The 23,838-nt window shown below is 40.1% G+C and overlaps 1 protein-coding gene across 1 annotated transcript in view; it reads left to right on the forward strand.

Annotated features, from left to right (window-relative positions):
- The window catches only part of DOCK3 (dedicator of cytokinesis 3), a 188,187-nt gene that overhangs the window by 24,282 nt on the left and 140,067 nt on the right, over positions 1-23,838 (forward strand). The window contains 3 exon segments of the mRNA XM_058032100.1: positions 4,217-4,257; positions 6,083-6,138; positions 8,354-8,450. Coding sequence (XP_057888083.1) covers positions 4,217-4,257; positions 6,083-6,138; positions 8,354-8,450 — 194 coding nt within the window.

The following is a 23,838-nucleotide window of genomic DNA, read 5'->3' on the forward strand; positions in this document are numbered from 1 at the left end:
TTTCAGAGCCCAGGAGCACCTCCTGACAGCCACAGTAAAACACATCCCATCTCTCTTTGTTCTGGCACAGCAATAGTGCAGCCCTGGCAGCGTTCTCAGCCTGCTCTGTGGCTCTGCTGGCCCCAGGCTGCCCCTGATGTGCTGCAGGCTGGGCCAGGATCCTGCCTGGTGTGTGCAGAGCAGCCAGCTCGGGACTGAGTGCTCTGGGATTTGGGAAGCTTTGGCTGAGCACTTCTCCTGTCCCTCTCCTGGGCCACTTTGGGTGCCTTCAGCTCTGCAGAGCAGTGCACGTGCAGATAACAAGGTAAAAGCAATTGTTTATTGGCTTGTATATGCAAAAGACAGCTTTGCTCCAGGTGTGAGGGTTACTTACATTACTGCCAAGTACATTTAGTTTTTGTAGGACAAAGAATGCTTGAGTTCCTGTAGCAGATTCTACTAGCAGTACTTTATTTAAGAACAAATTTTAGCTTTAGGATTTACCATAAATAGTTACATAATTTATTTTCAGAATTTTGTTTGTCAAGAAATTACATGCAGAATTTCTTTTTTCCTACTGTCTGCAGCTCATGGTTCTTTACTTAACACTGATACTTGAGCATTATTTTTCTGAAGAGTAGATCAATATCTTTCAATTAGGACCCTTTTGCTTTTTTGTTACTGAGTCCTCTAAAGGATGAGCTGTTTCCATGTGACAGACCTCTTGTGGATTAAGTGGAAATCTGAAAAAGGTTATGTGGTGGCTTTTAGAAAGAATATCCGGTTTCATTCAACACACTTTCAAGTAAAGATCAAAAAATCACTGGTAGCTCTTCCAGTCACTGAAATGAAGAGGTTGAGGTGTGCAGGACTGCCCCAGAGCTACTTTTGCAACTTAACTAGGGCTGCACTATTGCTGAGACTCCTGAATGTGACACACCTTTGGAAAGAGGAGTTTTCAGTCTTTGTCCAACAGTTTGCAGATTCTCTAATGTGGCTTCAAGTTCCCCACTGGATTTCCACAGGTACAGGTAGTTTTAGAGTGGCATTTCTAATAGACTAATTCTTGGTTTTCTTGTGCCAAATGAGTGTGTGGTATGGAATATCCCTTTGGCTGATCCAAGTCAGCCATCTCAGCTACGTCCCCACCCAACCTCGCTGCAGGCATGATCATTGTTTCACATTCATTTATTCACAAAATTCTTGTCACTTTATAGCTGTGTTTTTCTGCTTCTTGATTTGAAATCCCATCTTCACCATTTCTGTGAAGTCAGTGCCCTCTGAAGACCGTGTGTCACTAAAAGCCATAACTCTGAAATATTAGCAGTTATTATTTGCAGTGCAGTGACACCCAAAGCTGTTGGTCAGTGTTGTGTCTGACCAGGAGTGCAAGTTGGGGTCACAATTAGGTGAAGCACCTGCTTTGGCCTGATGACTATTGTCATTAAATCCTCCAAAACAAGTGCTCTTTAACATAAATGATTACATCAAAATTAATGTCTTTAAGACTAATTCCAGAATGCAGGTTTAGTTCTTTTTAGGGAATAATGTAATGCAGATGCAATTTTCTAAATGTGCCTTTAAAAAAGCCTTGTACCTTTTCCCATAGCTTTTCCTTTGTGATACAGAATGAGTTGTGCATTTTACAATGTGGAGCTTTCCCCTTCTGCTGAGCTCCTTGACTGTCTCTTGCTTGCACAGAGTTGAAGGAAACTCAAAATAGAGAGAGGTGACTTAAAAAACATTGTACTACATTCAAAAAGATAAAAATAAAAGAACAAGTAAGATCTGGAGAGCACGATTTATAAGATTAAAGGAAATTTAGCAGCTTCTCAAATATATGAAGAAAACTACAAGAGGGAAGTCAACAAAATATTTCCATGATGTCCAAAAGAAAAAACAAGTCCAATATTTAAATAGAACCAAAGAAAGTTCAGGTTGTAAGGGGAGTGTATGTTGTCTGAGCCACTGAAATAGGTTGTTCAGTAAGGATTTGCCATCTCCACTTGACATAAATATGCCAGATTTCCAAGTACTATACCAAAATTTCACATTACCCACAGTTTTACTGGCCAGTGTTGATCTGTAAAAGAAATTTCTTCTAAAAAATTGCCTGTGCAACACCACTGCTTTCAAATGGGTCTGTGTGGAGTGGTAGAAATAGTGTTTCATTGGAATCTGGTGCAGAAGTACCTTGGAATCTGGGTTTTACAGGTGTGTGGATCATTTTCCACAGACAAGGAGTGCAGCCCTGATAATAAATGATTGGATGCTGTTTGCATCAGGCTGAATGTGAGGAGAGATTGAGAGACGCGGCTTGGATGAGCTGGGTGATTTCTCAGGGTCCTTCCTTGCCTGGTTTCCACAACTGTGTAAACACAGAACTTGTAAACTTTGAAAACTTGTTTTGGAATGAAGAACAAAAGCTTCGGAAATTAGCTAGGTTTTTGTTTACTACCCTGCAGATCTAGATTATTGATGGTCACCCCCTTTACTGGGTTTTGGTTTTTTACAGGTCTGTTCACAAACTTGGATAAAACCACTTTTTTTCCCCATTTACCAAGAAGTTTGTCATTCTGTTTGCCTTAGAGCTTAAATGTCTTGTTATTTCTGAGGTCCAGACTGTATTTAATATTAGTAACAGTGAATCACAGGATAAATGCATTTATTTTTTCTGTGACCTTAAAAATATGCAGCATCTGTTGCTCAAAAGCAGGTGTGGGCACAGTTGTGTGGAGTTCTAGAAATCACTCATGTTAAGGATCTCTATGTGTTGTTTGTGCATTTTTGTTTATATTGATATGATTGCCCTGAAGTTTGATCAACTAAAATGAATTCAAAACAACAATAGTTTATTTTTAAAATATAAACAATGATCTAATAGGGAAGCAAATATTTGTGTTATGTTCTATCTTCATGAGAAATTTGTGTAATGAAAAAGATGGATTTTAATTTTTACTTTTTTTCTGTACTGAGGTTTGCAGTTGTCTTGAATTCATCAGTTATTTTACTTCATATTGACTTAGATTCCCTTTTTAAAACAAAACAAAAATTCAAGACTATCAGGCTTTCTTTAAAGCAAATTCAAGGCATTCTTCCCCACATCTGATCTTCTCAATGAGACTGTTTTTATAACTCAGCCAAATCTTAAGTCATTTTTCTAAGAGAGACAAAATACCCAGTTACTTTGTTCTGTTCTTCTCTATTCTCCATAGCAAATCACTGGCAGGTTCTGCCAGTGCAATTTAAAATAAGGGAGGGCAAAAGACAGGAAGTAGAAGTCAGTGGGAAAATGAGAACACTTCTAATGGGATTTAGCTGATGTGAAGTGTTGGCCATGGGCAGGTGAGGCTGTGCCTGGCTGGCACTGGCTGCAGCTCTGATCACACCTGGGGGCTGAACTTGGCTTGGGCCTGGCCACGTTTGCCCAGGAATTTGGGGTGGCCGGGGGGGCCAGGGCCCCTCCCCAGACAGGCACCACTGTCCCTGCAGGCCTGGGACTGTTCCAGCTCCACAATGTGCTGCCTTTCCACTCCTGATCTGGGGGAGGATTTCAGCCCCTCTGTTCCCAGCTGAGTCCTGCAGTGACTCCTCTGTCACCTGTGAGGAGCAGCAGGAACTGAGTTTTTCTGTTCAACCTGCACTTAAGCAGCTTTGTGTTTTACTGCTCATTGATTGTCCTGTCTGCAGCTGTTTCCTGATGGGGAATACAAGAATTATAATGGGATGTGTAAATTAGATCCTAAAGCCTGTTCTCTACTCAGGCACATGTAAGACTAGAAACATGCAAAGATTTCATATTTGTTTAAAGCACATTAGAAATGTATGATAATGGCTTTTACAGGTTTCTGAAGTCTGGAGATTTTGTCAAGATAAGCACTGCAACAAGACTCATGTGCCAGCCTGGAAGAAAAGTGTTCAGTGCAGGCTCTTCCCTGAGTGCTGAGTGAATCTTTGCCACAGTGACTAAGGATTATTAGTATGAGAACCAGCTAATCTGCTTTTATTCCTGGTGGGAAGAAACAAGAGCATTGCTGGTTGTTAAGAGTTTGTCATTATTGCAGAGCAAAATAAAAGTAATTTTTACAAAAAGCCCTAACAAGAAATATAGTAAAAATTTTACCTGTGTGAGGCACAGCTGGTTTTTTAGATGATCTCAGTAACTGCATAGTTGTAGTCTGTTTGCTTCTGTGTAAAAACAGCAGTGCCACAAATATTATGTTTTATCTGGTTTCAGGTTGGTACAGAGGTGTTTCCATTAAGAAGCCAAGTGTCAAGGTAAGCATTTGTTAATTTAATGGCAAATTAAATCTATTTTACTGTTGCAATCCAGTAAACTTTTCATTTTTCTTCTCTAACTTTTTTCCTGTGGGAGGATTGGATTTCTTTTTAAATTGAGTGATACTCATTAATCACTCAAAGGATCAGAAACCTTCCTGACATGTAACATGTAATTTTTTCAGCATTTATAAATCTCATCCAGGTTGATCCTCTCCACCCTACTCCCCTAAGAAAAGCATAGGTGGGTGATATTGCATTGCTTAAATGCAGCATTTTAAAGAACACATTTAATAAATTGAATCATTAATCTAAGACAACTTTGAAAAAAGTCTGTTGGAAAAGGATCTTGTAAGTTGTTGGGGGTGATCTCAGATTTTTGCAGTTTAACCATTTCATTTGGTTATTTGCCATTTTTTCCCATTGTTTTTGCTCTTGGAGAACTTTTTTGACTGTTCTGGTATGATTGTGAGGACATCTAAGTTTTTTTTAAATGTTTGTATCCAAACATGCCAATAGGTGCTTCTATATAAGCTTCACTTTATTTATTATCTGTTGGTTTAAATATTGCTTGCATTTAAAGAGAGAAGAGTACCAGATTCCTCATGTTTACCCAATACCTATGTATTATGGACTATAAAATTACCTGTATTACATTGATGTGACTGCAATACTCCTTTAATGAAATGCCTGCAGTCATTGTGTGTGTTGGTACTTCTGCTTGTGTATGTGTTCAGTTTTGATAGGAGAACCTTCCCTGGTTTCTTAGATACCAGAAATAAGCAGCATTAACCAGAAGTGAACCAAACAAGGAAGTGAAGTGGCATTTCTTTTCTTCCTGGATTTTCATGAGGCTGAAAGCAAGCACGTTTACTGTTTTCCTGATGAAGCCATTTCTCTTAGATTCAGCTTTTTTCCTTCTATAATTTTAGTCTTGCCTATGAACAAGAAGGAATTTTCCTTAGCATTTGGAATCTTATGTACTTAATGTTCCTTTCAACCTGCCTCACCCCTCACCCCAAAAATTTTTCTTTTGAAATTGTATGGTTTTAAAACTCTAAAAAGTGAAAGCCCACACTTGATTGCTGACATTTTTGTCAGAGGCTGTCAGCTGTTTTTAATCCAAAGCTTTCCAATGCTGCTTCTGTATTTCCCACTGAAGTGCAGGTTGCTGTTCTTACACACTGACTGACTTTGCTGTTAGGATTCAGGGCTGTGTCCTTTAGGGAGAGTGTGGAACACTGGGAAAAGGTTGGATTAAATTCCCTTTTCCCCACATCTCAACACACAAGAGCACACTGGCACAGGCAAGGTCAGAGTCCAGCCCTCATGGGAACAGCAAAAGACAAATAGCTGGAGGTGTCCCAAGTGGGCTTGAGCAGCTTTTCCTTGGAAAGGGAGAAAAACTGACAGCTCCAGGGTATGCAAGTAATAGAATACTTCTGTCCTTGGGGGTTCAATGGAAATTTGATGGTGGGCTTTTAGTTGTTGTTTAATTTGTCTTTTTAAGCCTCTGTCTGTGTCACCCCCAGTCAGCATCAGCCTGCTCTGGGAGCTGCAGGTGCTGTGCTGCCAACTGCAGGGGAGCCACTTTTCTGGTCTTCCCAGGTGGGGGTTTGCTCCAGTCTGGTGTCCTGGTCTAAGACAGATTCAGAGTCAATTGTTACTAATCTGAATGTAGAGTTGTGGCTGGCAGCTTTGACACAATGGTTGTTTGTGGGGGTTCTTAATAGATATATTGGGCAGTTATTTATTGTGGTTTAGGTTTCCAATGCTGAAAACTGCAAATGTATTTTTCTAATGGACTGAATTTTTTCTCTTACAGGGAATTTTTCCTGCGAATTACATTCACTTAAAAAAGGCAATTGTCAGTAACAGAGGGTGAGTATTTTTCTTTCTTTTTAAGAAGCTGCAGTGCTTTTTATTTAGAAGGGAAACAAAGAAATAATTATTGAAATTTACAGGGGGATTTTAGTTCATTAGTATTTTTTTTTTTTGTGTATGAGGGCTTGAAAATTAAATGTAATTCTACAGAGTTGGGAGGTGGCTTGTTTGTTTTTAATATAGCAAGAATCAGGTCTGATGGTTACTCTTGTTTGCTTTGGCTCATAATATTGTAACTTTAGAGGTTTCATCTGAAACACATGCATTTAAAGAACTCTACTTATATTCTTCCATTTCTGCTTGTTCTCTCACTGGCAGAATACTGTATTTCCCTATTTGTTATGGAGGCACCAGTCAGTAGACAGCCCATCTCATTTACCTTCAGATTTTCAGAGTTGTACCTGTGTTACCTTGAATGTTTTCCAAAGGATCCAGCCCTCCCCACATCACCCAAAGAGTGACTGAAGTGCACTGCTGAAAGCTTCTGCCCTTCTCTGTGTTTGCACTCACGTGCTGCTGGCAGTGGGTTTGTTTCAGTTAGTGGGAATAACAACACTGCTGGAAATGTCACGTCAGGGAAGTTACTGACTGGGGGCTCTGGACCTGCAAAGTTTCCTGTGAGATTGACTGAGACTCCTGAAATCAATATCTTGTGTTTTCACTGCTGCTTTTACTTGCATATTCCAGATAAAGGCTGCAGTGGGGAGATTTATAATTGCAGTGTTTCAGACAGTGACCTAAGGCAACAAATTAAATGGGGAAGATAAAATGTATTAAATGGCTCTTAGTGAACTACCTGTAGAAAAACAGGTGACTTCTGGTTGTCTTGAATTGTAGATTTGTTCCCAAAGGGCCTCAGTAAGGGCAGCTGCAGTAGTGATGCTTCATCATTTTGGGGTGTAATAAAATGCTATATATTGCATAGAATAACCACTCCTAATGTGTACTGCCCTTAGGGGAAGGAGCAGTTCCCTGAGATGTAGAGTTAATTAGTCCTTGATGTTAGTTTAGAGTTTGTGAAGGGCAACCAATTCAGGTACTTACTGGGAAAGCTGATATACTGTTTAAAAGTATCAAAGCCTCGTGCACCAATTGACACAACAGAATGTAATGCAGTTCTGAACCAGAGGGGCATGGTTATTTCAGGTTTTGTTTGAAAATTCTTTGTTTCAGAATATATTTCAAGTGCCATTTTTAGCACTTATGAAATAACAGAGCACGTGTTGAAGCTGGCAGGTGGTGTTCACTAACACCACACAGCCCTGCTCACTGCCCTGCCCTGCCCTCCCCAAACGTCCCTAGAGACTTACAGGGACTGTCCCCAGGGCTGGAGCAGCCCTGCTGTGGGGACAGGCTGGGAGAGGTGGGGCTGGAGAGGAGAGAACACTGCACACAGCTGCTTGTGCCCTTTCAGCAGCTACAGGGAGCTTGGAAGGTGATGGGGAGAGGGCCTTTGGCAGGGTCTGGAGGAGTCAGACAGGGGATGATGGGTTTACATTTAAGGAAGACATTTTGGGCTGTGGATAGTGAAACCTTGGCATAGTTTGCCCAGGTAGGTGGGGGCTGCCCCATCTCTGGAAGTGTTCAAGGCCAGGCTGGGTGGGGTTTGGAGCAATTGGGACAGTGGAAGGTGTCCCTGTCCATGGCAGGGGTGGAATGACATGAGCTTTGAAATCCCTTTCGGTCCAAGCCACTCGTAGTTCTCCTTTAATGGTTTAGCACAAAGGAACAAGTTTTATTCTTTTGATTAGTGGATAGATCCCTCAGATTTCATCTGCAATATTGAAAATGCTTTCTGGATAGGACGTGTTGGTAGACAGCAGGTATTTTGGGTGGTTTTGATACTGCCTAACATTGTTGAAAGGGGGAAAAATTTGTGAAGGACCCCACTTTACAGGCAAGTTAATTTAACATGCTGTAGTAACGAAAACTTTTCATTGACCTTGATTAGAATGAAATGATGTCTTTTGGACAGGGAACCAGGAAATGCCTCACATAGTTTAATCTTGTGGAATATAATGGAGGAACAGTGGCTGTGACTCTGGAGTTGCCTCAGTTTTACAACAGACAAAATGATCCCCTTAAGATATTCTACTTATGTTGAACAAATTCAAGTTCTGGAATTCTACAAATTACTGCACTTTTTACTGTCACATTTCTTTTCCTACTTTTTCCAGGGTACATTTCCTAATTTCCCCCCTGTTTTTTACAGGCAATATGAAACAGTTGTTCCTCTTGAAGATTCAGTGGTGACTGAAGTCACAGCGACGCTGCAGGAATGGGCCGTGCTCTGGAAACAGCTGTATGTGGTAAGAGCAGTGCTCCTCTCCTTGTGTGCTCATCTCTGATACCCTGGGAGGAATGTTGCCTGTCTTTGTGCATTCAAAATCCATCAGAATCAATATCAGAATTGTTGGATTCCTTGTATTTAATGGGGGCTCCCCAACTGCAGAATAATGGATCATGTGAGGGTCACATGGACTACACTGGAACTTTCTGCAGTTCTGAAATTCTACCCTCTGATCTGAAAATTTCATTTTTATACAAAAGGCAACAATTTTCAAGTGCTATTAAGTATGTAAGAGATAATATAATACTTTTGCAAGTCCCATCAAAGACTTTCAAAAATTATTCAGCACAGTTTGTAAGTAGTTGTTTTATTGTCTGGAGTCTGAAAGGAGAGCTCAAACTATGGGAGATTTTGTACAATTGTTCCTCCATAAATTAGGAGTAGACCCCAGGAGAAGTGTGTTGAGTTTTATACACATCTTTCTTATATAATTTTCAGTTGCTGCCACATAATGTCTCCTGCTTTCATCCCTCTTCTTTTCTTACATTTTAATAGCCAAAGCCCACGACACAGCAGATAAAAAAACTTGAGCATTTGAAGGTATTTTTTCCTGGCTTTTATTTTTTCTTTTTAGCTTAGTAATTGCAAGCCTTAACTGTAGGATAAGGATCAAGAACTGTAGGTGGTCTAAGCTTGCATTTCCTTCCTTTAGAGAAACACCTCTACATAGAGCTGCAGGAGCTTTGTTTCCTCATTTAAACCTGCAGTGACAACAGTTACATGTCTAGGAAACCAACCCAGGAATGATCCAGTGGAGTCCAATGCATCTCCAGCATAACCAGCTGTGTTCTGTGCTTCAAAAAGCAATCAACTCTTATGAAATCATAACTGGTCCCAGTTCTTCTATGGGGTCATATGTCCCTGGAGGTATTCTCTTGGGAAGGAGCATCTGATCTAATGCAGGAGTGGTATGGAACATGATACATATAATGTTTTATACCACTCTTTACACCTAGTTGTAGGGGGATAGGATATAAGAAAATCTAGTGTAGAAGGTAATCTTACCCCTAAGGAGTTGCAGCTGGGCCAATTATCAAAGATTAGGAACAGGCCTGGCTTTAACGGGCCACAGCTGTAAGCAATGAGAAGATGCTATAGAAGAGTGGAGGGGCTGCTTGAGAGGGGAGCTGGAGTCAGTGACTGCTTTGTGAAGAAGAGTTGGTGCTCTGAGGAGCTGTGCATGAGAAACACCAGGAAGGTATGGAACTTTTGTGATAAGGAGATAACAGTATGGAACCCCTGCTGTAAGATGCCAACACCTCATACTCCTCCTTTTTCCATTGTATATACATACCTCTCTGGGTATGGGGGTAAAGTGATCTTTTCTGTTTTCCTCCTGTAAGATTTTCTTTCTCTCCCTCTCCCCAGTGTCAGCTGAAGATGACAACAGTAATATTGGCAATGGTATTAAATTGGAAAAGGGGGAATCATTTTACCTACAAATGAGCTAAGCTTCCTTTCTACTAAAGTATTTCTTTTTTATTGTTAACACCAGTTCCTTGAGGGGAAGGAGAGAGAAAGCTCTAGGTATAAACTTTCATTTAGTGATTTTTCTTTCTGGGACTGCTTTCTATTGTAGCTCATTATATTTCTTATAGCATTGCACAAAACATTATTGTATCCTTAAATAACAGGGGAAAGAATTTACTGTTCTCATAGAACTTTGGAAGGAGGCATCTGCCCCATGACAAAATTGGCAGAGCTTCTGAGTGGAAAACACATTGTTTTGTGTTGTGGGGTATTTTTTCCCTCAAAACTTCTAAAAATTAAGAACTCTAATATAGAAATAATCACAGAATTGTTTAGACTGGAAGAGACTTCTTGAGATCATCAGCTGCCTTCTCAAGCAGGGTCAGTGAGACCCTGACAGGACTGCACCAGCCAGGTTTTGAGTTCCTTCTGAATGGAGGCTCCCCAACCTCCCTGGGCCAAGCTGCCCATGTTGGAGCACCTTCAGTCATTTCTTATCTGCACTGATACAGTGCCACAGCTTCTCTGGCAGAACAATTGACACCATTGTTAAGTGGGTAACTGACATTTGTCCCATCTGTGGGCTGTACATTGGAAGCCTGAGGAAATGCACCGAGGTGCCTGTGGCAGAGCTGGGACTAGAATTTTATGCTTGGTGTTCAGGCTGGAAGCTATGTAAGGACATAGCTTAAAATATATTGAAAGACTAAATGGAAATCTTTGTTTGTTGTTGGATCAGCACCAGCAGAAATTTTTATTATTCCCAAACTGTACTAAGAATCATCTAAGAAATGTAATTAATGTTATTTATCATGCTGCTGTGCCTAGTCAGCTTAGTAGAATGTTTCTTACTGTAGGGGAAATGCAAGTTCTGGTTGTTGCACAGACACTCTCAGTAGGTCAGTGCCTGCAAAGGGCCCTTCACTGGTCAGTGGGGCTGCCAAACAACATGAGCAGCCTCTCTGAACATCTCTAAATAGGCTCAAATGTTCATCTCATGCTTTTTGGGGAACTCCCTACCTGGATTGTGGTTTGAAAGACCAAGTTTGTTTCAATTAAAAATTCCCAGCAGTTACCTTGCTAGTATTGTTGAGGTGCATTGTAAGGTTTGTGTTTGTCTCTCAGTGAAACAATGGGAGCTGGGATGTAACACCCAGGAAGCCTGCAGTGATTAAAACACTGCCTGGAGAGGAATGCTATGTTCTTCCAAGATAAGGAAGTTCTGCTGACAGAAAATTGGAGGGAGGAGGAGAACAGTGAGAAATGAGAGGGTGAAGTAAAGCACAGCTTTGAGACAGTTGCAGAAAATTAGTTGGTGTAAAATATTGGGAATCTTCCTCGTTTTCTTCTGACCACAGAGATTCTGTGCCAGTACTGGGAATAAACTGTGCGTGGGGAAGCTTGGATGGGTTTGAGTTACAGGAGTTGTGTAGCAATTTTAGTTTAGATTTCTGAGAAATATATATTAGAAAGGCTAGCCTGAGATCATTGCATTGCACAGGGCTGTGATATTCTTTAAATTTTTGCTATCAAGGTGAAAGCCAAGTTTTAGTCTGAGGAGAAAAGGCATTTGTCCATAATGAATTCACAGAGAAAGGGCTGTGCCTGAAATGAATTTGAAATAGAAAGATGTATGATGTGTTGTTTGCTTTACTGTGATAACAAATTATGCTCTAAGTAGTTGGATTCTGATCATATAACTCTTTAAATACTGACAAAACAGCAAGTTTTTTTTGAAAATGCTAGAGGTTTTTCTCCAATTGGAAAGCAATATAAATAAAACTTGGATGGAAACTCTCAGAATCTGTTATTTATATAGGATGGGATTTTTAGCAAAAAACTATAACCTTGTTAAAAATTCTATGCTTACTTAAACATAATCTATTTTAAAATAGATTGAGTAATCAGGAATAGAACTTAAATATTTATTATTTAATAAAGGAGTAAAGATTATAGTACTTTTATGGTTCTGGGGACAGGCTTTTTAGCAGGGCCCATGGTGGTAGGACAAGGGGTGATGGTTTTAAATGAAAAGAGGTCAGATTCAGACTAGATACAAGGAAAAGGAATTGTACTGTGAGGGTGCTGGGGCCCTGGCACAGGTTTCCCAGAGGAGCTGTGGCTTCCCCATCCCTGGAAGTGTCCAAGGCCAGGTTGGACAGGGGCTCGGAGCAACCTGGGACAATGGAAAGTGTCCCTTCCCATGGCAGGGGCTGGAGCTGGGTGAGCTTTAAGGTCCCTTCCAACCCAAACCTTTCTGTGATTCTATGTGAAGAGCACATTTTCCCCTATTTCAATGTGTAATCTGTGTGCAGACAAGGCACTGTTGTGCCACTGGAAAATGGAAAGCAGTTCTTTGCCTTCTGATCTGTATCCTGTATCCAGGCTTCAGAGATGAGCACTGAAACAGAGATTTAGTAGCAACTTGGCAAAAAAACCCCACTGCTCTGTTTGACCTACTTGGTTTGGGTTTTCCTACTTTGACTGCTATTCTAAAAATCATTGGGAGGGAGTTCACTGTGAGTGTGGATCTCAGAATTTAAAATCTGTACTGTGCAGCCACTGGAGTTACTGGTAATGTGGGTAGGGTTACTGCTAACCACAGCTGGCCAGATGTGTGTTTGTGAGTGTGTGTTTGCACACCCTCACGTGTTTGAGTACTGTCAGTAGGTGCACAGACCCAGTATCTTGTGGTGTTGTTTTGCCTGGCTCTAATACTCTCTGTTCATTTGGACACCATAACTCTGTCCTTCTGTGGAAGCCTAAGAAATGCAGAGGAGGGTTTTAATTATTGTTTCCCAGTTTTGCAAAGGCAACAAGCAAAAGATGCCAGTGATTCCCTTCCCCAGTCCTGTACTTAATTTGGAGTGGCGGAGAACAGAAAAGTGAGATTATTGGTGTACCACTGTAAGTAGCTGAGCCTGTTCTGGTGCCTTCTCCAAAGGGACAAGGAAGAGACAGCAGAAAAGCAAGAACAAACCTTGGGGAGCCTTGTTTAGGCCCAGAGGTGGATAAAGATGCAAAATTGCATTTGTTCCAGTGGAATGGGTGTGTGCAGCTCTCGGTAATTGCCCACACCAGTCTACTGACTTCTGTTGAGACAGCAAAGTGATACCAGTAAGGTTGCTAACTTTCTCTCTTACCCTGTATGTGTTGATAAGATTTGTTATTTTTATACTACTTCTAAATAAAGGATCTGCAAGTTCTCTGTAAGCTTTTGTTAATTAGGTCAAACAAGACTCCTGTGAGTTTTTAAGTCAGCTAAGGAGATCACTGAAACTCACTGTTGGTGCACAGCAGCTATTTTAACTGTAAAAAAAATCCTCAGAGTCTAAGTTGTGATGTGAGGACTATTTCTGTTGAGAGAGCAGATGACTGTGGAGAGACCAAGCATAATTGCCAATTTAGAGTTTGGTCAGATCAATAACATTAATTTGTTACTTTTATGCAAGGAGGAGCGGGGAATCTGTGGGGTGACTTCTTGTCCACTTTCAGCAGGAAGACCTAATGGTGTTGGGAATAGGTGGAATTTTTGCCAGCTCAGTGTGAAACCAATTTCCCATTGGCTCCTTTTAAATTTCCTGAGGGATCCTATTAAGGAACAGAGTGGGTAGCAGGACTTGGTGCAATTGCAGCTCTGTGATTTGGGTGGTTTTGGGTGTCCCTAAAATTGAAGCACTAGTTAAAACTCATCTTGGAAAATGCCATTCACTGAATCACTAAGGTAGTTTACTCTTATGGGGAGTGTTCTAGGAGACATTTTTATTCAGTGAGATGTGCTTTGCTCTACATCTGATAAAACATGGAATTGCTGATGCATTTTCTGAAGTATGTAGGCAGAAGAAAATGTGACATGACCTAAAATGGATGTGCTGTATCAGGTGGTCTCCCTTCAAGGAACAGAATTTCTTCAAGTCAAGGCTGAGCATATTAAATACACTCTTAAATTCTGTGCAAGCAGACTCCTGGAAAGATGAGGTATTTGTACCAAGGCAGATGTACAGAAGCAGTACTGGTTGTATACATGGCCCTCTTTCTCATTTTCATGTCATTTTCAAGGTTACCTTGAAGGAAAATTCCTTTAGGATGATTGTCCAGGTTTATGAGTAATTTTAAAAGAATCTGAAGAGCTTGTCTGGCCTCACTTGACATTAACAGAGAGACTCAGAGTTCCTACTTAAGAAGACAGGACTCTGGATAATAGTGTTCAGCAGTGCTATGGATACTTTTATATCTTTGTGTGTTTGGAGTGAAGGATGACTCTTCATGGGGTGACCAGGAGCTCAGATGGGAGTTTGGGGCAGCTGATAGTCTCATTAAGTGCTGCACAGCATATAAGGGAAATTAGGAGTAAATATTTCCACTTCCAGTAGCATCTAGTTCTTCAGTTCCTCAGAGGGAACAGTGCACTGAGAAATCATCTCATTGCTTAGCAACTGAATCTGAGGCTTTTAGCAGATTTGTTATTTGATTACTAGAAAATAGTTGAAGATTTTTCTTGATTGGGTCGTGATGGGCGTGTGCAGAATGATTTGGAGAATGCAGAACAATGAACACTTGAGCATTGTATGCTGAAGGTGGATATTTTTATCTTTCAGTATCTTTACTCATGGAGGGGGATCCTGGAGATAAACCATGGAATGTTACAGGTTGGAAGTGACCTTGAAATATCATCTGGCCCAGCCTTTTGCCAGAAAGGGATCCTGCATGGGATTATGGAGCACCTTGTCCATATCCAGTGAATGACTGTTTTTATTGAAAAGTGTTTCTTTCTTACATGGGGATGAAAACTCTCCTGATGCAAACCCATTGCCCTTTGTGTTTTCCCTGTGTGTCCTCATGGACAGAGAGCCTCCATGCTCTGTGCTGGGATGGCATTCACAGGGGGAAAGGACCCAGCTGCTTTTGTCCTTGCTCATAGGCCAGGATCTGCAGCCCTCAGATCATCTTTGTGCCCCTCCCCTGGACCTGCTCCAGTCTGTCCCATCTTTCTGCAGTTGTGGGGACCAGAATAAACACCTCAGGGTACAAGTGTCACAGTGTGATTTATATCTGCTCATTATCTTAGGCATTTAGAAGGTTTTGTAGGTAAAATCAGAGACTTTTGCTGCTTGAGTTTGTTGAAAAGTTGAGTAGAAGCCTTTCTCTTGCTGTGTCAAATTGAGACTTGAATTTACATCAATTTATTAGCTATGGTTTCTTGGAGGTCTTTAGTGGATGTCATGACCTCTCTCTACATTTCTTCCTCAGAAGAGCAGTATTCATGTAGAAATTACACTTAATATTTATTAGGTTCCTGCTATAAAATGCAATCCATTTCAGTACTTCTCCCCTTAGCACTGACTTGCTGAAGCTCAGTTCAAGTGCTTCATACTTCAAGATTATAATAGGTTCCCATAATTATTATTTTTTCTTTCCTTAATTTTAAGAAATTTTATGTAGTCACTTTCTCTTAGTGATTTGTGGAAGACTCTGAGCTCTAAGGAATTAAAATAGGTGTAAGTTTTTAGGAGAGTAAAATAAAATTTGTTTGTAAGCAAGTCTATACCATGAAAATCTGAAAATCTATTAGAATTGATTTGAAAGTTACTTTGCTTTGAAGAGGACAGGATGCTATGGCAGTTTATTGGATTTGGACAACAGTATAACAAGGAGCCATAGATGCAGTACCTTTCATTTAGTGCCACATACAGATTTATGGTATCATTTAAGATTATTAGGATCAACTAGACAGTTTTTATGTATTTTCAAACAAACAAAAGGTTGACTATAAAACAAAACCTCTGAACTATCAATCAAAGTGTGTGGGAGGAATATATGTTTTGAGTTACCATGGAGATGGATAGATTTTAATAGATTTTAAAAGTAAAGACAGAATTAAATGTAAGTCACCTTCTGGTGTCCTTTGCAAGTCCTACTGTGACAAATGGCATGCAGGGTGTTTTATAACCTCTTGCTTTGTAGGGAAATGTTATTTAGTCATTGATATGGGAGTCATTGACATTGATAATATGCTCTTTTATTTTGGTAAATAAAACAGTAGTTGTATTACTGATGCTGACATTCATAGCAAATAGTGTGAAGATTTGGAGAGGGTTTGTTAGATTAAATTTTTCAAGTATTAACTGGTTTATAGTTAACAAAGAGCTCTTGCCTCTTTGAATGGTATCCAGTGTGCCTGATGCAAACAGTGCTACAGTACATGTGTAAAGTTCTTGTGTGATATTAAAACACAGGAATTTGATTTTATTGAATGCTGCTTTAAGACCAGCTGGGAAAAACCAACAAGGAAACAGAATTTACTCAGAGGAGACCACTGGCTGACCTGTGGATGATTTCAAGCAGTCTCTTTTGCACTGTAAACACACTGAATGTTGAATTGCATTAAGTAAAGGAAAGAAGGTTTTAATCAAAAAATTGTACAGAAGTTGGAGAGTTTCTTCATCTGTCACTGGAGAAAATCACCTGAGCTGGTCTAAGTATGCTGATGTTGTAGAATTGCATTTGAAATACAGGCAAGTGGTAGTGTGGTTGGAGTTTAGTATCCCAAAGATGGACTTTGAGAAAACACAGCAGTTTGGTTTAGTTTAGTTTTTAAAGAACAGAAAATTGAGAGTGGGGGAGAAGGGCTAGGAGAGACTGGCAGTCTGGCTTTATGGAGTGAGTGAGCAAGGTGCTGTGCATGGATAGGGCTTACAAAGGAAAAGGCTGATCATCCCTAGTGGGTATTTACTGGAACTAAAGAGACAGTTTGGATTTAATTTCATAGAAGCCAGAAATTGTTTTTCAGCAGAAAAGCAAAGAGCATCTGTCCTTTTGGCAGCCTGGATGGCACTGTGGTCCATGTGGTATCAAGAAGTGTCCTTCAGTCTTATCCTCATTTATGCCACTTTCTACTGTTTCTGTCCTTAATACAAAGAGAGAAAAAGGCAACTAGCCTAAAACAATTTCAGTGATTAATAGATATTGTAATTTAAATATCCATACATAACAAAATTATATTTGTTTTCTAAGAGGGGTGGGTAGGAGAAAGTTTCACGGATGGGAGGGGTAGAAAAATCAATGTTATATGGATCAGTGTAGCACAAGTGGACTAAATCCTTTGTGACTGGAGTGACAGTGAGCAAACATTGTGGCTGCAGCAGTGGACAGCCAGCACTTGGGCTGCCAAATCTGATTACTCTGCATTGTTGCATTTGGCTGGAGAGGAGGCAATGGCTGATAAACAAACAGGAATAAAAATGCATCTCAATTTAAAAGCTCAGTAGTAAGCCTGGCAAATGGATAGACAATTAATTTTACATGACATATTAAGATGAAATGAAAATATTTAAGATTATTGAAGACCTGTTTCTTCTTTCTTATTTCAGCTTCCATCCACATGATTGGATATAATGTAGGCATAATTGGTAAATTAAAACTGTTCTAGAAATATAAGCAGGGTGACAAAGGCAAACATCCAAGAACCAGAGAAATGCCAGTGTTCCCAGTCCAATCTGCTTTGTCCCTAAGGGTTCTGATAAGAATTTCAATCTCTCTGTAAAACCAAGGTAATACATCTGTAGTCTTGCATATGTTTTCTTAAAAATATTGTATGTTTAAAGCATTTGGATGCTCAGTATTACATAGAAATATTAGGAATGGGAAATATCTACCTTTATGGTAAGGTTTTAATAATTTTTAGTGAACTAAGCCCTAAGAACTGTATGTTGAGCCACAAATGGTAGTGAAACTCTGAATGGTTGTTCCTGGGTCAGTCAAAATAAAGGGAGGTTCTGGATGTGGTCATGCAATCAAAAACTGCTGGAAAGCACAGACAGAGGAAGCAAGGCTAATTTCAGTTGCTGTTTATCCACGTTTTCTTGAGTTCTTGACTTTCTCTTTGAGCAGACTTCTCATAACAGTTTTTTGGTGACTGTTGGAATGAAGAAGGGGAAAATTAATATAAATTTAATCTTTGGAAACTGCTCACATAATTTCTTTAGTGGTGATTGTTACATCTTATTTTTAAGTTAATAGTGATTAATGGCCTTTGGAGAAATATGTTCTTTCAGAAATTCTTTTATCTGTTTCTTAAGGTTTTATTGTTTAATAGAAATTAATCATGCTATGCTTTACACATAGAAATGTCTTAAAATAGAAGGAATGCAAAGAAAGAAAAACAATTGGGAGATGTTTCTGTGAGAGTACTGGAACTCAGTTTCTCACATTTTTTTGCGTTCATCTTCCTGTAAATTCCATGGTGGTTTTGTTTCCTTTTTAATTTAGAGTAGAGCCTTGTGCTTGCTGGTTGGTCATAGATACAGCCTTGGGTTCAATCATAAAAGCTGATTAAATATCAAAAGAATACTGATTGCCAAGTTTGATTTCAAAGTCTTTAGTTGCTGTCATTGCCATCACTGTACTGTTTAGTGAGAAAGATACTCTGATTGTGTGCTTATCCCTGAAATTATCCTACTGCCTTTGAGGGGGAAAAAATCCATCAGATGATATGAAGAATTAACTCCAAAAGGTATTTAGGGCAACCTAACAGTTTATAAAACAAATACTCATTTCTTTTTACTGCCAGTGCTCCCTGCCACCAATAGGTCAAGATCCAGAGTGTTTAGATGAGATCCAATACATATTACAGAAAAAAACTGTCACTGGAATAATGGAAAACATAAATCATGTGTAGGGTTCTATTATTTGCTGATAATATACGTGTAGCTCTTTGTATCAGTGCCTTCCTGTGGATGTGGTCTGGAGTTTGTGCTGCAGTGCCCAGCCAAACCCTGTATCCCCCAGGGCTGGGGCTGAGGGGCTTTGGGGGTTGCACAGCAGCTGCACAGACCCAGGACATCCAGGAACCTCCCCTGCTGGAGGGATGGGGAGAAGTAATAGCTTTGGGCTCAAAGAAATGGAGTTACTTATGGATTTGGTATTTAAGGTCTACTCTTTGGTCAAAGTCTTACCCACAGCAGTTAAGATTGTGTGCTCGTGAGACTTGGCACAGGGCTTCCTAGGGCTAATATAACTATATTAATTCTTTCTTTTCACTGTGTTTTGCTGGGCTGGGTGTGAGTTTTGCAGTCTCCCCGAGCTCAAAAAGCTTCTCATAAATCTGGAAGATGCTGAGCCCTGAGTTTGTTATCTGAAGTGTGTGTTTGTTTCAGCAAAGCGACAGAAGTCTGAGTTCAAAGCCCTTTACAGAGCAGGGCAAACAGTGGTGTCTTTTATGTTCTTTGCTGTTCAAGCATTGGCTGTTTGATCTAAATTAAATTGTGGTTGATGGAGCAGATTTCAGTTTATTCTTTCTGATACATCCTCAGAGTTGATGGGAGGTTTGTGAATGCCTGTTCTGTAGTCTGTGCAGAGGCATTCAGGAGCAGAGCTGAGCCTGCATCCTGTCACAAGCAGAGGGACACTTATTTAACACCTCTCTGGACTCTCCACGCTGCTGTAAGGCAGCACTGCTGCTGAGAGAGGTGGTTTGTCCCCTGCTGTCCCCTCCTGCCTGTGACAGTGCCACCCACCCCTCAGCAAGCCACAGTGGGGTGGGCACACAGCAGCCCTGGGCAGTCACTTGGCAGCTGGCTGGGAGTCTGAGCTTCCCTGCAGTTTGATCAGTGCCCTCCCACTGATGCTTATCAAAAATGCAGGTTTTTGACTGTGATATTACTGAAAGTGTTTCTTTAATTTAAGGGTAATTATTCCAGCTTTCTTCTGTGAATTAACTCAAGCTCACTTTACTGTGTACAGGTGCATAAACAGGTGTTAAAGTCCCAGAAGTGATCCCTGTGTTGTACATTTCCACTTCTATTACTGGCAGCATGTAATAATATTTTAGGGTAGGCCAGTAAGGTTTTGAAGGCAGTAATTTTATATTGGGAATCCATCTCTGCCATTCTCTATGGGTTTTTTTTTTCCTGAAGTCTCAGAACTTGAGGTAATAATCAATGAAGTCTTTCTGGCCTGTATGTGACCCGGCAGGCTGTGCACAGGGAAGCTACCACTTCAAAGGGAGTTACACAGAGATGTTAGCACTTTTGAGGAGTAAAGGAGTAACATTTTTGGTACCAGAATTTTTGTTGTGACCTGAATAGCTCAAGTTTGATTTGAAGTGCTTGTGGCCAGTTACCTTCCACTGCAGGTTCCCTGCAGGTGAGATTCTGCCCAGTGCTGGTAGGTGCCTTTACTGGTACAGTCAAGTGGATTTGTTATTTTCTCATTAAAGGGACATGCTTGGAAAGCTGCTTAGATGGAATTTAATGAACTTCTAAAACGTAGCATAGAATAGTGGCTCGCAATAGCAAAATTTTCTGGGTAAATAGGGAAAGTGGAGCAGCAAATGTTTCTTTTTAATCTTTTTGACTGTGTGTTCACTAATGAAAAGGATACTGTGAAGAAACAGGTGTGTGGCAGGTTTTCATAATAGAGTTAATGAAATTACTGTAAATAAAAGTGTTAATTATGGAATAGTTGTTAAAATGGAAGATAGGGAAGAGGAAAATAAGATTTTACTGTGTGGATTTTGGTTTTTTTTCTGTAACAATCAAACAACTTTATTGTATATAGGTATTAGTATTTTAATTTCACTTAAATGTATGTGATGATGGAAACTTTTGATCTTGGAAGTCATGGGACATGCTGGATGCTTAGAGAGATGTAGTATATCTTTATATTTCCAAAATATAATTTAAAAATAAACAACTAACCTGTCACTTTGAATTGGGAGGTGCCTATTACGTAAGATGTGCATTTTTAGAAGACATCAAACCCTGTCACCTTAGTGGAGCTCTGAAAGCCCTGTGCAGGGTGGCAGCTCAGTTCAGGCTGGCTCATGGCTGTGCTCTGAGGCCCAGCCCCCCGAGTCTGTCAGAACTCCTATCAATTATTCAGTGGCCTCAAATGTTCAGCAGACAAAAACCCCGCCCTAAATATTGGGAAACCTTGATTTGTGCTTTTATGCAGTGAGCTCAGCTACCCCATTTCTTCCACCTGACTCTTTCCCCTCATCTGTTCCTTTTTGTCTCATTATTTTACAAGATCCCAATCTGAGTTTCTCATTAACTTCTTGTCTCCATTTTCCTGGCTCCCTGGCAGGCACTTCCTGGTCAATCCCAGTCTTTATTTGATGAAACTTTAGTGTGTTTTCTTTTATTTCCTGAATTTTGTTGGATATTCCTTGCTTTCCTAAATAACTCAGTCGTTCTTGTTTAGTTGTTACGTTAACTGTTATAGAAGAGGACAATAAAAAAAGTGTTGACTTAATTTTTCCTGCAATTAAAAAATTGACTGGACAATTTGTTTAGCTGCTAAGGAGTGATGTGAAGAGATGATGCAGTTATATCTTGAAGAGGCAGAAGGAATAGGGAAATGAGGATATCCAGTTGCCTTTCAAAAGGGGAAAATATTGTGACCAATTGAGTGCTAAGAAAATACAAACAAACAATAAGTTTTCTGCCAGTTTTTGTCTGGTCCTTGTGTCACAGAACAGAAACAGAATGGCAGTTTGTTTTTGGGGAACTAGCAGCATCACTGACAAGTTTAGAGTCAGGAGGATGATTTTAATGAGGCACTTAGGCTTGTTGTTGGATTTTGGTGTCATACTCTGAAGTAGCTGGTGAGTGTTCTGTCTCGGAGCTGACAATAATTGCCAGGCTTGTCAGCTCTCACTGTGATTCTGGTGCTGTCATCGTGGAAATCTACATTAGAAACACAGCTAAATGCAAGACTTGTGTTTAACAGTTATCCTGTTAACAGCATAGTATTCTGGAAGGAACATAATGATGATTTGATATTTCCCTTGAAGCCACTGCAATGCTGTGTTAGATGAAGAACAGAATGCTGGTATTAAAATAGTTGCAGAAAGAGGAAACACAGACATTGTGTACTTTCCTTTTTTAAAAAGAATTCTCTTGTGTGAAGCAATCTAAAATAAATCTTTTCTAGTTGTCAGTTTTATTTATCCTAGAAAAGCCATACCCTGTTTTAAGATATAATTTTTTAACACCTCTAACACATTCCACTACTATTTTCCAAGGGGATTTTTTTGTCAGTAAATCTGGGAAATGCATATCTAGGTAGTTGACAGGCTTTGCAAAGGAATAGCCAGAATTCTCTTACACATGGACAATAGGCTGAACCATTTATACTCCATGTTTATCATTTGTACATTTACTCTTTCCAATGCAAACTCTGGTACTTTCTCAGCTGCTTTTTTGAGAACATTTTTGGGCAGTGGATGGCACCATTTTCTAATGGAGTGCCTCCATTTTATTAGAGGAAATGAAGGATCTGTGCCTTATGGAACATCTTTTGCTAGAGGTCCTCAAGTTGATTTGGCCAGGAACTTCTGATGGGTTGAATAATCTAAGCCATCACCTTTCCTTTCCTGGTTTCTTCTACCCCTCTGCCCTATGATGTTGAACCTCTTTACCAGTTTGAACTCAGTCTAACAAGAAAAAATTGATTTTCTTGCATATAAGTGGCTGTGTAGAGGAAAGAAATGTGATTTTATAGCTCCTGCCGTGGGAAGGATTGCAGTGCAGCTTCATCCATATTGTGAAGCAGAAGGCAATTCAGACAGGAATTTCTGGTGGATTAAATGGGCTGTGCTGCCACAGTGCTAAATTTCAATGTCATAACTGAGTGGTTACCAAGAAAAAGAGTTTTTATATTATTGGTAATAGTCTAATGGCAGATTTATTATTTTTGTAACTGCAGACTCTTCTATTGTGGAACTTTGATTATTGCTGTGCTTGTTATCTCCATCATGGAGTTTCAGCTTTAAAAATCAGATAGAATTGGGTGAAGAATGTTCACCTGGCTCACAGGGAGTTTTACTGCTGTGTCTTCAGTTTTACATGCACAGAATCACAGAACTGGGTAGGTTGGAAGGAACTCTGGGCATCTCCAATTCAACCTCCTCCCCAAAGCAGACCCTATTAGAGCAGGTTGGTGAGGATCTTGTGCAGTTGAGGTTTGAATTTTTTTGAGGAACCCACAACATCTCTTGGAAAAAGTCTATCCTAGATTTTGGCCACCCACAAGGGAAAAACATCTTCCTTTTATCTAGTTGGAATTTCTGGTATCTGATGCTATTAACTAACCCTCCCTTGACACAATGATTAAAGAAACTAAGTGTAGAATTAAATCTAGCACTTACTAAGTGGTTTAAAAAGAGATGAATTGATAAGAAAGGAAATGAAAATGGAGAATTTTTATTCAGTGCTGCTGGCTGTAATAGGACCTGCAGGGATGTGTTCCACTCTGTTATTCACTAGTCTTTTTAATAGCAATCAGGGAAAATCAGTGACATAGAAATTGCTGATGATGCAGAAATAGGAAGTTAAGCAATGATTGGGTCAGAAATTGTGTGGTTTCTGTCAGACACTTGGCTCAATTAAACAGCACTGACTCCAATACATCCAAATATAGAAAGGCCCCACAGATGGTGTTTGTGTCCTGAGGTGCAGTGACACTCAACATGATGGAACATTACCATGGCAAACCAATCCAACATCAGCCTCCTCCTTGCTCTTGACAGCTAAGAGGATAAGAAGTCTTGCCTTTCTAGACGGGGGGCATCTGGACTTGCAGAGGGGGAGAATAATTGAAAAATTCTCTGTATAAATTAATGAGGTGATTGCCGGGCAGCTGTTACTGATTCTGCAGTGTCCTCTTCAGAATAGATGGGGAGCAGCCAGAAAGGTTCAGGGTGATCCATGATGGCAGCGAGTCCTAGGAGGGGAACCTGGAGTGGATCTCCAGGTTATCCAGTGCATCTGAGTCCTTTACAGTGAGTTAAGGTCCACCTATGGCAATTTCAACATGTGCTTGTGTTGCCTGTTAAAAAAAAATGTATCTGCAGCAGTGGATATTTTGCAGCCTCT

The sequence above is a fragment of the Melospiza georgiana genome, chromosome 11 (assembly GCF_028018845.1).
Source record: "Melospiza georgiana isolate bMelGeo1 chromosome 11, bMelGeo1.pri, whole genome shotgun sequence".
Classification (NCBI taxonomy): Eukaryota; Metazoa; Chordata; class Aves; order Passeriformes; family Passerellidae; genus Melospiza; species Melospiza georgiana.